Source organism: Oryctolagus cuniculus, chromosome 4, assembly GCF_051225735.1.
Source record: "Oryctolagus cuniculus isolate XC-2025 breed Fujian yellow rabbit chromosome 4, ASM5122573v1, whole genome shotgun sequence".
NCBI classification, from domain to species: Eukaryota; Metazoa; Chordata; class Mammalia; order Lagomorpha; family Leporidae; genus Oryctolagus; species Oryctolagus cuniculus.
Window position 1 is genome coordinate 112,035,054 of NC_142870.1, and position 12,557 is coordinate 112,047,610.

Sequence of the window (12,557 nt, forward strand, 5' to 3'; positions counted from 1 at the left end):
TCCCATTTAGATTTAGTGTGGTGATTTCCCTCTGGACTTTTGAATCAACTGTGGATTACAAATTTGATGATATGGAAAAGGGGCAAACAGAAGAGAGAGATGGAAGTCAAGGTGGAACCTGTCTGGCTTTAAATCGACTGTCTTTTAAATAAAGAGTCAGAATATAAAGCAGCACTTCCATGGGCCTTCAGTCGTGACCTATCATTAGAAACGCTTAACAGGAAGGCTTTTTGTGCAGTTTAGCACATGTCATGTGTGAATTTTGAGTACAAAGAGATGCTCTGAAGCTGTGGTGATTATAAAGATGCCGTAAGCTTGACAGCCACGATAGGACTGAAGTCAAAAATCAGATCAAAATCCTTCCTTCCATGGCAGAGAGTGAGACAGGAAGAATTATAACTTACAGTGCAGGCAGCCCGGTTCGTTATCCCGCTGTCTCCAACCAGGACAGCACCTGTAGACTGTCCGCTGCTCCATGCTGTACACCTGTCTGTAGGTGGTATAGTACCGGGTCCTACAAACACAGGAATCTGGATCAGGAAAAGACAGTGCTTTCTCTTACAAGAAAGTTGCCACCTCCAACTCACTAAATTGTCTCCCTCCAATTCAAATCCTGACAGATAGTTCAATAGATGTGTGTGTGTGTGTGTATATGTGTGTGTGTTAATAAACACTAAGAGAGACTCCAAGTCCTATGGTAACATACATATCTCAGGACCACTCATGCCAATAAAAATGAAATCCAAGATTATAAAGAGGATAATGAAATCCTTAAGGACAATAAGATACATACTTTTCAACTTGATGCTGATGCTCCAATATATTAATCCCCACTAGAGCACACATTCTTAATCATAGTGATATAACCCACAAGGAGGTGACAAAATAGCTCTTAAGAGAGGTGGTATGAAAAGAATCTTGGCTGACAAAATGGTATGTTGCCCTGCAAAGGAGCACAATATATAACTAAATATAAAGTATATGCACAGTGTTAAAATTTCATGAGAGAGGGGACAATTACGGGGAAGAAAAAGTTGTAGAAGCTTCCTGTGGAGGAAAATAATGAACATAAGGTTGAAAGCACTGCACTATTTATGCTGATCTATTAGACCAGCAGAAATGGGGAAGGCTATTTCCCTCCTGTCAAATCAATGTCATATTTGTCCCTTATCCCAAGAGTACTAACATATTCTCCCTTTTTTACATGCCCCTCCCATATTCCCAACCCAAATCCCCTTCTTTATTCAAGATCAATTTCAATTTCCACTCCTTCAACTTGTCCCTCCCCACTACACCAAAGTGCATGGCTCTTCCTCTTCTGTCACAGTAGAACCTGCTGTCTAGTCCATTTTATGACAATTACTCACCACCTAGAATTGTATCTTAAAATAAGGATATAAGTTTGGTAAAGATGACAAACATACATATTCGATAATTGCTGCCACTCCAAACCCAGAGCCACACATGGCCCGTGTAAAACTAAGCTTTCGAGGATATAATTATAAGCCTATTTTGCTTATCCATATTTGTTTTTTTGAAAAAATGACTGACTAACTAAAAGGTGAAAGACATTCTGGTTCAGGTTGATAATTGTAATAGTTGAATATCATGGGAGAAGTACAGAAAATCTTTAAAAAAAAAAAAAAAAGCCATTTTCGGCCGGCGCCGCGGCTCAATAGCCTAATGCTCTGCCTGCGGCGCCAGCACACCGGGTTCTAGTCCCGATCAGGGCGCCGGATTCTGTCCTGGTTGCCCTATTTCAAGCCAGCTCTCTTCTGTGGTCCGGGAGTGCATTGGCTCCCGCCTTTGGATCAGTGCAGTGCGCTGGCTGCAGCGCGCCGGTCACGGCGGCCATTGGAGGGTGAACCAACGGCAAAGGAAGACCTTTCTCTCTGTCTCTCTCTCTCACTGTCCACTCTGCCTGTCAAAATAAATAAATAAATAAATAAAATAAAAGCCATTTTCAAAACAAGGACTCCTGGGGCTGACGCTGTGGCATAGCGGGTGGGGCTGCAGCCTGCAATGCTGGCATCCCATCTGAGTACTGCTTGGAGTCCCAGTTGCTCCACTTCTGATCCAGCTCTCTGCTGTGGCCTGAGAAAGCAGTGGAGGTTGGCCCAAGTCCTTGGGACCCTGCACCCATGTGGGAGACCTGGAGGAAGTTCCTGGCTCCTGGCTTTGGATTGGCCCAGCTCCAACTGTTGCAGCCATTTGGGGAGTGAAACAGCAGATGGAAGACTCTCTCTCTCTCTCTCTCTCTCTTTCCCCCTACCTCTTTGCCTCTGCCTTTAAAATAAATAAATAAATCTTAAAAAAATTGTTTAAGTACTCTATTGGGCAAATCACATACCCTATAAATATGGTTTCTATCCCATATTGATTTTAAGAGGTACTAAACAGTAGACAGGACACAGTAAGGTGACTATAGGTAATAATCATCTACTGTATTGTTTTTTAAAATCTAGAAGAAAGGGTTTTGAAAGTTTTCATCACACAGAAATGATGGACATTTGAGGATACAGATATGGTTACCTTGAATTGCATATTATAGAATGTATGTGTATCAAAACATCACATGGCACCCACAAATATGCATAATTTTAAAATATTAAAATTAAAAATATGTATCATTTAAAAATCTTAAAAAATTAATAAATTTTCCTGCTACAGTATTTTGCTAATACATACTGAGTACCTACTGTGTACTAAGCATTGTGCCACATGTGTTAAATAAATTTTCAGTTAATCCTCATTATGTTTATATATGCTATTCTTGTAGTAATTTTTCAGATTAAGGCATAGAGAAATGTAGGAACTTTGCCTAAGGCCACACAGCAAGTAAGAGCTAGGGAAAGATTTCTGATTTAAACATTATTTAAATGCCCTAAGATTAAGCCCAAAATATAGAAAAATACCACTATTTATCTGAAGATTAAACATACAGAGAATATATGTATACCATAATTACAAGTTATTTAGTCTTATAATATTTGGTCCTATATTATCAGTGTCGTAATATGTCTATTGAATGGCAAACCCAGTTATTTATAAATATCTCCAGGTTTCCCTTGGCAACAGTAGTAGTAATAATGATAAATACTTTATTAACATGAGACCATATTTTTCTAATGTGCAGTATCCTGGACTCAGATCCAGTTGATTCATTTTCTTTTTTTTTTTTTTTAAAAGACTTTTATTTAATAAACATAAATTTCGAAAGTACAACTTTTGGATTATAGCAGATTTTCTCCCCCATAACCATCCTACCACCAGCAAACCATCCCATTTCCTATGCCCTCTCCCATCTCATTCTTCATTAAGATTCATTCTTAATTATCTTTATATACAGAAGATCAACTTAGTATATACTAAGTTTCAACAGTTTGCACCCACACAGAAACACAAAGTATAAAGTACTGTTTGAAGACTAGTTTTACCATTAATTCCCATAGTCCAACACATTAAGGACAGAGATCCTACATGGGGAGTAAGTGCACAGTGACTTCTGTTGTTGATTTAACAACTGACACTCTTATTTATGATGTCAGTACAGTTGATTCATTTTCATAAACTAAATCCTCAGCAACTATTTGTACCAAGAGATTTTTAGGTATTTTGTAAAACTATTTTAAAACTTAAAAAAATAAAAGCCTGCATGTAGCCTTAACTCCTAGAAAGCATTGTGGATACTTGCTTTTTCTCTCCTCTTCCAGCCTGCCGAGTTAATCCTAATTCAAAGGCCATGCTAAAGTTAAAGAAGCTCTAGGATTCAAAGTGTGACGAGAGTACGGAGGGCAGGTCAGGCATTGGCTCACGACTGCACAGCTTCTGTATCCAAGTCGTGCTAAATTTAGCAAACCAACACAATATTGCTTGTTTCTGTCAGGTTTTTGATCTTCAGCTTTCAATGGTGTATCAGGTCATGAGGTAAAATTAGTGGCATCTAACCCAAAATACTTCACACATAAATGAGGCCTAAAGCAAAGTAACAGTATATCACATCTCTGAAGAAAAACCCATCACTCCGAAAATTCCCAGTGGGCACACTTTATGCTTGCTCATTAGTGGTTAATTCTGACATTTATTGGATGAAATACTGAGGTGCAGTTGAGATTTCTGGCTTTGATATTTTTCAAAATTTTTTTACTTATTTATTTTATTTATTCGTAGGGCAGAGAAACACAGAGAGAGCTCCAATCCCCTGCTGGTCCACTCACCAAGTGTCCACAACAGCCAGGGCTGACCCAGGCCAAAGCCAGGAACCCGGAACTCCATCCAGGTCTTCCACGTGCGTAACAGGAAACCAACATCTGCTGCTTTCCAAGATGTGCATAAGCAGGAAGCTGCAATCTGGACTAGAGCCAGGACTTGAACCAAAAACTCCTGTGTGAGATGCAGGTGTCCCAGGCACGGCTTAACTGTGCTTTCAGTGCCCACCCTGGCTTTGATTTTGAATAACCACAAGGAATAACAGAAGCATCCTTACCTTGTTTCATAACCCACACACCATCTTGGGCCAGCACAACCCTGTTTCCAGAGCTTGATGGTGTGCCTGAATGCCTGCACACAGGGATATGGAAGTCCCACCATGGTCAGTTGCTGTTCCTCACAAACATTTGGCCTTGAAAAAGAAAAGAGCAGCAATTTGATTAAAAATACAAATGTCTTAAATATGAAGCATGAAGCATTTACTTCTCCATTTTCAAAAAAAAAATAGGTTGTGACAGCTTACGAAAATACATACATAATGTAAGAGAAAAATATAGATAATATATTAAAAAATTCAGGTCCTATAAATATGTACAATTACTACATGTCAAGTGGAAATTAAATGTTTTTTTAAAAAATCCAGAACCAGGGAAAGAAGAGTCAGAATAGAGAAATTTAAAAGACAGGAATAAAAGTCTTTAAGTTTCCACATGATTAGAAAACTTCAGCTACAAATTAGGTTCTGATCTCTTTTATAGCCAAAATACAAAAAGAAATAGAAACACAGGATTCTCTATATCCATAAACAAAAAACAAGCAAATTCATCAGAAAGAAGTTAAGTTTTTACTGGAAATTATTTCAGAACAATGTTTTCCACCTGCATGTTTCATTGGGTTTCATGTTTAATGCTTGTTTAAACACAAACATTTTTCAACCAGCATCATTACATTAATATTTCCGTACAGAAATTTTATACAGATTTACAGCATTAGATACATTATCTTTATTTTTTTAATGCATAGGGATAAATTATACTGATAGAGTGTCAGAATTCATTTTTTTAATAATCTGGTAATTTGAGGAATATTTTACTTAGTGATAAGTGATTTATTAGCCTATATCAATCATCTTGAATTTGAAAACAATATTTATTATCAAGCTGGGCCAAGCATTCACAGTTTTCATGGATCCAAGGTCACTTACAAGTCAGACACTGATGATTCACTATGCCTTCAGGAAGCCCACAGTCTGCTTAGCCTACATACACACTCTCTGCTGAAAATGGAAATGGGTTCTGGACCAGGAACTCTGTGACCTTGTCCAGTGACACAGTTATAATACTGACGACAGCACTGGTAAGCATCTAGTTCTTCCCACACTATCAACTGCATCACTCCCGGGGACTGCAGTCCCTTTGTGTTAGCACAGCTTTCCTTGGCTCTAAATCTCACTATCTGATTTCACTTACAGCTCAGTTCTCACCTCCAGAAATATTTCTGAAAGGTGATTATTTGGAAAGTTAACCTCACTTAAACTGAATAGCATTCATACAGAACTTTTTTATTTATTTAAATGGCATACTTTAATACTTCAGGTAAATAGTGTAATAAAACAATAAAAGCAAAAACTACACCTAAGCTGAGCATCAATAAAATCAAGAAGTAGACATCAGGTCAAAAGAAAACCTTAGCTTTCAGGAACTCTACATTAAATTCCCTGTAAACACACCTAAACCCAAAGCTTGCTTCTTGTGAGTCAGCTAGCCACAATTCACTTTGTTCTTGATAGACTGAAGCCTCACACCCCATCTAACCTTTAATTCTGCTTTGTAACTTCTTAATTTATCCACCATCCATCTACCCATCCACTCATCCGTCCATCCATTCATTTATCCACCCATCCAATAAATGTCAGAAGCATTGCCCCAAACAAAGATTTGGGTATATGTAGTTTTCTTAGGAGGTATAGAAAATACTTGTTAGGAAGCGGGAAAAAATGGAGAGACAATTAAGCAATAAAAGATGTGTTATGAGGCAGATAATATAGTGGGAGCCTGAAATTTGTACACTAGTTCTTGTCAGTGATCAGCTGAGATTCTCTCTCTCTCTCTCTCTCTCTCTCTCTCATTAAACTCATCAAAGAAGGAAACCTTTGCTTGAGGAAGTAAAAAAGAAAATGTTAGCAGTTGAAAGCTTAGCAGGTGCACAGTTATAAAGGAGAGTGAGTGTGGGTGTGACAATGAGAACTGCAGCTGCAGATTGATAGTACAACCAAAAGAAAGACAATATTCTGCATTCACTGACAATCTAAAGAGAAGACAGAGTAAGTAATAAACACTTAAACCCATGCATACAAAATGTGACATACTGAGATGAAAGCAATCAGGAGGTCTTCAACTGAAGAGGTGCTGCTGTGACCTGAAGGATGGAAGAGCCAAGGGACAACAATTCTGGCAGAAGGGATAGAATGAGCAGAGGCTCGAAAGGGAGAAAAAACAATTGGCCTACCAAGTACCTGAGAAAAGGCCTAAGCACCTCAAATGATGAGATTCTTGGTGAGATATGTGGAGTCTTGCAGACAAGGAATTCTGATTTTATTCTCAGTGCACAAGAAGCCACAAGAAGCCACATCTGTTTTCTAGACAGATCTGCTAGAGCCAGGATCTAGAGACAGGCATGGGATTTTCTCTGACACCAAATGAAGCAAAGCTTCACAGCTGCAGCTCCTACTCCCCTCCACAACTCCTGAAATTTCCAGTCAGGGAAATAAACAACCTTGAACACCAGGACAATACAAAAAGCATTACTGTAAAACATGCCTCATCAGGACTTTGCACCCTTTCCATACTAAAATCCTCCCTTATTAAGAGATAATAAAGCCCCTACCCCTAACTATCTCAGGATCTGTTCCCTATATTCTTCTATGTGCATGCATAACAAATTTTTCTCCTACTAAATTGTCAACTAATTTACAGCCTGTTTGAATCTAAGTTGATAGAAGTCTTTCCTCCAAGACACAAAAGAACCCTGTATTGTTGATTTCTCATTATACAGATGTGAGGGTAGGTGTTTGGCTCAATGGTGAAGATGTTGCGTGAGACACTGTATCCTATATTGGAGTGCCTGGTTCAGGTCCTAGCTAGCTCCACTTCCAATCCATTTTCCTGCTAATGTGCATCCTGGGGGGCAGCAGGTGATGGTTCAAGTGTTAGGCTTCCTGCCACCCATGTACAAGACTCAGATTGGGTTCTAAACTCCTGGCCCAGCCCAGGATGTTGCAAGCATTTGAGTAGTGAACCAGCAAATCAAACATTGGTTCATTCTTTCTCTCTCTCTCTCTCTCTCTCTCTCTCTCCCCTTTCCTCCTTTCCTCCCTCCCCTTCTCTCTCTTTCAAGTAAAGTGAAACCAATTACTCTAATTACACAGATGTCAAAGGCTATCATCTGATAATACTGATATTTCAAAATCTATGAATATAAAATACCCATTGCTTAGTAAATGGAAAAATTTTGTTCACATTTTTGTATACATGTGTACTTGAAAATATGTACTCTTTGTTAACAGGAACATGCATGTGTGCTCACATACATGTTCAAACTTGTACACTTTGTTAAGTCTCTATATTTATTAAACGTTTCTTATACTTCACTTTGGAGTGTGAAAGATGTTAATTCAAATGTCCCACTAATGATTTTTACATTACTTTTTATAATCTGACAGTTTAGTTCTTTATATATTTTGAGACTATTTGTTAGGAATATACAAGTTGATGATTATTGAATATGATTAGTGAATCATTCTTTCAATCATTTTGTTGTAGTTCTGCTAAACCAAAATAATGTGTTTTGTATTGTTTTAATTTAAAATTGGTCTCATGCTAACATTTTTATATTAGCTTCCACTTGGTTAATATTTTCTTAATTATATCTCATTCTATTTTAAATCTTTCTACATATTCTTTTAACAGTCTGTAGCTGCATTTTTAAAAATTGAATTCGTTAACTCCTTTTAATAAATAACATAAGTACAGTTACATGTGTTTTTATTACAACTGCACCTCTTCATTATCTCATTTGCTGGCTTCTATTTACCAGCAGCTTCTATTTTCTACTTCAGCCTATTCTTTTGTCTGCTGGAGGAAAATGTTTTCCATATTGTCTGTTTCCACAATTTACTTCCCTAGTTATAAACCATGTTTCTAATGTTAGTTGTTACCTTTATATTTTGTACCTAAATACATGGATACTTCAAAATAGTTCAGGGAAGTGGAATTAAAGATAGTTATTTTAGTGCAAACACTTGAAATCCACGCATAGTTCACTCACAATATGCATTTTTCATGATGTTTGGAAAACCCCTTGTATGCATGGATTTCAAAAATTGCATTTTACAAGAACATTCTGAATTAGCTTTTGTTTTAAGATTTTATTTATTTATTTGAGAGGCAGAGTTACAGACAGTGAGAGGGAGAGACAGAGAGAAAAGCCTTCCTTCCTTTGGTTCACTCCCCAAATGGCTGCAATGGCCGGAGCTGTGCCAATCCAAAGCCAGGAGCCAGGAGCTTCTTCCGGGTCTCCCACGTGAGTGCAGGTGCCCAAGGACTTGGGCCATCTTCTACTGCTTTCCCAGGCCATAGCAGGGAGCTGGATCAGAAGAGGAGCAGCCAGGACTAGAACCAGCACCCAAATGGGATGCTGGTGCGTCAGGCAGAGGATTAACCTATTGTGCCATGGTGCCAGCCATTGAATTATCTTTTGTATATACTTTTTTCCTAAAAGAATTTATCTTTATATCCATTTACGTTTGTCATTTACTTGAAAGGCAGAGAGACAGAGAAACAAAAACAAAGAGAAATCTCCCATTCACTGGTTAACTTTACAAATGCCCACATCAGTCAGCACTGGGCCAAACCAAAGCCAGGAGCAAGGAAATGAATCCAGGTCTTCCATGTGGATGGCAGGGACTCAACTACCTGAAGCAACACCCACTGCCTCCCGGGATCTACATTAGCGAAAAGCTGGAATCTAGAACAGAGCTGTGACTCAAACCTGGGCACTCTAATACGATACAAGATGCAGGCAACCCAATTATCTTTTTAAGGGTTTTAACCACTGAGCCAAATGCTGATCTCCCCTAACAGAATTTACAGTTATTCACTGTGATATAATGAAGAATTTGTCTGGTCTTTATCCTGGGTTCCTGGAATGGGGCTCCTAAAACCCTTGGAAATTCCTGATAGGAGTGTCTTTGTTATGCTAATGAGTTTGCTCATTGTGGGCCCCAAGATAGCTTGAGGATGAAGCCTGATCATCAGAAAAACCAACCACGTGATTAGTGGTGTGGAACTTCTAGCTACCTGACCTCCTGGAAGGGGAGGGTGCCTAGACATTGAGTTTAATAATGCAGTCAATGATTCAAACAATCCTCCCCAAGCAATAAAACCCCAATAAAAACTCTGGACACTGAGGCTTGCCGGAGATTCCTTGTTAGTGAACACACTGATGTGCTGGCTGGGAGAGTGATGTGTACTGATTCTACAAGGGAAAGACACAAAAGCTCTGTAGTCTCTTTCTGAATTGGTCCTAAGCATCTTACCATTGTACTGTTCTTCATCATTTGAATCCTCTATAATACAATTATAATCATAAGTATGAAAATAGAGCCTGCCTGAGTTCTTTGAGTTATTAGAGCAAATTATCAGAACTACTGAACCTGAGGTCACGAAAAGCACCAAACACGTAGCCAGTCAGTCAGTGGCAGGAGGACCCCATGAGACGTGCACCTGTCATCTGAAGTAGGGACAGTCTTGGGGAGGACTCTGTCCTTTACCTGTGGTGTCTGTGCTAATGCCAGGTGATTAGTGTCAGACCTGAACTGCAGAACAACCAGCTGGTGTCACACAGAGGGGTTGAAACTGAGCACTTACTATGTTTATTCTTTCAAGTAAGAAAAAAAGATTTACATTGTACATTTTAACTACCAAATGACACATTATATCATATACTTTCTAACAGTCAATAATTCATTAAATAAGCATCCTATTTTGCTAAAGTCCCTGCTCACCTTTTGCTTTTTTAAAGATGTATTTATTTATTTATTTGAAAAGCAGGTAGAGAGAAAGACATACAGAGACAGACAAAAACCTTCCACCCGCTGGCTCACTCCCCAAATTCCTGCAATAGGCAAGGCTGGGCCAGGCCTAAACCAAGAGCCAGGATCTCCATCCATGTCTCCCATGTGGGTAGTAGGGACCTAGTAGAGTCATCTTCCACTGCCTCCCAGGATGTGCATTAGCAAGAAGCTGTATCAGAAGCAGAGGCAGGACTTCATCCCAAGCACTCAAATATGGAGCATGAGTATGCCAAGCACCATCTTACCCAGCTATGCCCCAATACCCACTCCCTCATATATGTCATATAATGTAAACATCTTATATTTTAGAGTGTATTTTGACTTTTTTCATGTATTAACACAATTACCTGATTTTTTTCATAACTCTAAATTATTTTTAATTCACTTGAATTAATTGATAGTCTGACCAATGATTTTGTTACCTATTTTGTTGAATTTAGTTTTCCCTATTTGTTTTCTTTTTTGAATTTACTTAAAGTATACAAATTTCATGTATTTCCTATATACAGATTCAGGAACATAGTGATACTCTCTATTTGTTTTCAACACTGGCTTGTACATTTATCTCAACTGGAAGCTTCTCTTTCATTTTCTCTCCTTATCTAAGGCAACAGATTTTGGGAAAACATTTTCCTATTGTCTTATTAGAATCATGGCTAAATACCAGAACTAAAAATGAAAAGAACTAAATATTCCCTTACTTTACACAGTGCCACCAAAAAGCTGTCAAACATCTCCCACATGATGTTCTTAGAGACTAGACCACCAGATTCACTACTGGCAACATCTGCTTTGCTGAATTCTTTCCTTTTTTATAACAAAAGAAGTTGGGGGAAGGGGATACATTTGTCAACCTTGAGTCAGAAGGGAAGCCAGCTTCTCTGACCTGGCTGATTCTTAGTAAACTGAAGAGAGTACTGGCCCACTCTGAAAAGTGCAGAATCCCAGGGACCCCCTGATGTTTGCAGTCTTACAGAAATGAGTGCCTGATTCTGGTCTGCAGACATGTGAACCAAACTTAGGGTACCCTGTCTGAAGTTCAAACAGTAGGGCTTGCAGATATGAGCTGCAGTATATCCACTCAATTTTAGCTCTCCCCAGATTTGGAAGAATTTCCTTGGCTCCTTGAAAAGAAATACTGACATCAGAGGAGGGGAAGACGTAGTTCAGTGTGGCTGCTGGATCACGAAAGCACACATCCAACCAAACAAGGGTTGGGTCGAAGTCAAGTGGAAGAGGTGGGACCTAGTGACATAATCAAGAATTTGTCAGGTCTTTATCCTATTTTCCTGGCATGAGGTTCCTAAAACCCTTGAAAATTCTTAATAGGAGTATCTTCATTATGCTCATAAGGGTGCTCACAGTGGGCCCCAAGTTAGCTTGAGAATAAACTTGGCCATCAGAAAGAGCAACCACATGATTAGTAGTGTGGTATTTTTTGTTTCCTGTCCTTGCCTTCTACTTAGAGAAGCATTCTAAGCATAGGCATGTATACAATGCACAAAGTGCTAAAGTTGATTCAAAAGGTGAGAAATCAGCATATGCATACACACACACACACACACACTCACACTCACACTCACATGCAGCTGCATAGTTGAAGGGTGGGGTGGGCCAAAGGGGGAAAGGGGTGTGGGAAGGAAGTAGAAAGAGCAGCTAAATACCTCACTAGTCTTGGTCTCCAAGCAAAGAAGGATGAGCACCTTCCAGCACCTCCTTTTATGAAGTTATGTGGTCACCTGGAAACTTCATGATACCTCCATAAAATTTCATTTGAAGTTTATACATATTCACATAGTAACTTTTGCCCAGGTCCCGGATGAAAATAAGGCATCCCAGGAAAAGGGCTGCTCTGATGGACAAGTAGAACAGAATCACTTGGGGTAGTGTCTTGTGGTTCCTGACCTCCAGCACAGATATCTACCTTATCTCGTATGATAAGGACCTCTGGTGGAAATCACAGGACTACTGGGCTGCCCTCTCTGTGACTGTCCCTTGGAGAGAGTCAGGAATGGAAGTAAATACTTCTCCCGAAGAACACTGAGCACATGACCAACAACAGAGGGCATCAACTACAGACTAAACCTGACCAAATCCTAGCAACATTAGGCAGTTTCTACCACTAACAGAAACAACCCCCTTCACCTCTTCTCCTCACCCCTCCTGACCTAGGAAGAGCCAAACTGTTGGAAGACTCAAGAGAAAAGGAAGCCAT

The 12,557-nt window shown here is 39.2% G+C and overlaps 1 protein-coding gene across 6 annotated transcripts in view; it reads right to left on the reverse strand.

Annotated features, from left to right (window-relative positions):
- The window catches only part of LOC108175368 (EGF-like and EMI domain-containing protein 1), a 710,453-nt gene that overhangs the window by 643,008 nt on the left and 54,888 nt on the right, over positions 1-12,557 (reverse strand). For all 6 annotated transcript variants that reach the window (XM_089330996.1, XM_089330997.1, XM_089330999.1 and 3 more), the window contains exons 2-3: positions 4,487-4,621; positions 405-514 (exon numbers count right to left, since the gene is read on the reverse strand). In XM_089330996.1, the coding sequence (XP_089187122.1) occupies positions 405-514; positions 4,487-4,621 (245 nt within the window). The remainder of the gene's footprint in view (positions 1-404; positions 515-4,486; positions 4,622-12,557) is intronic.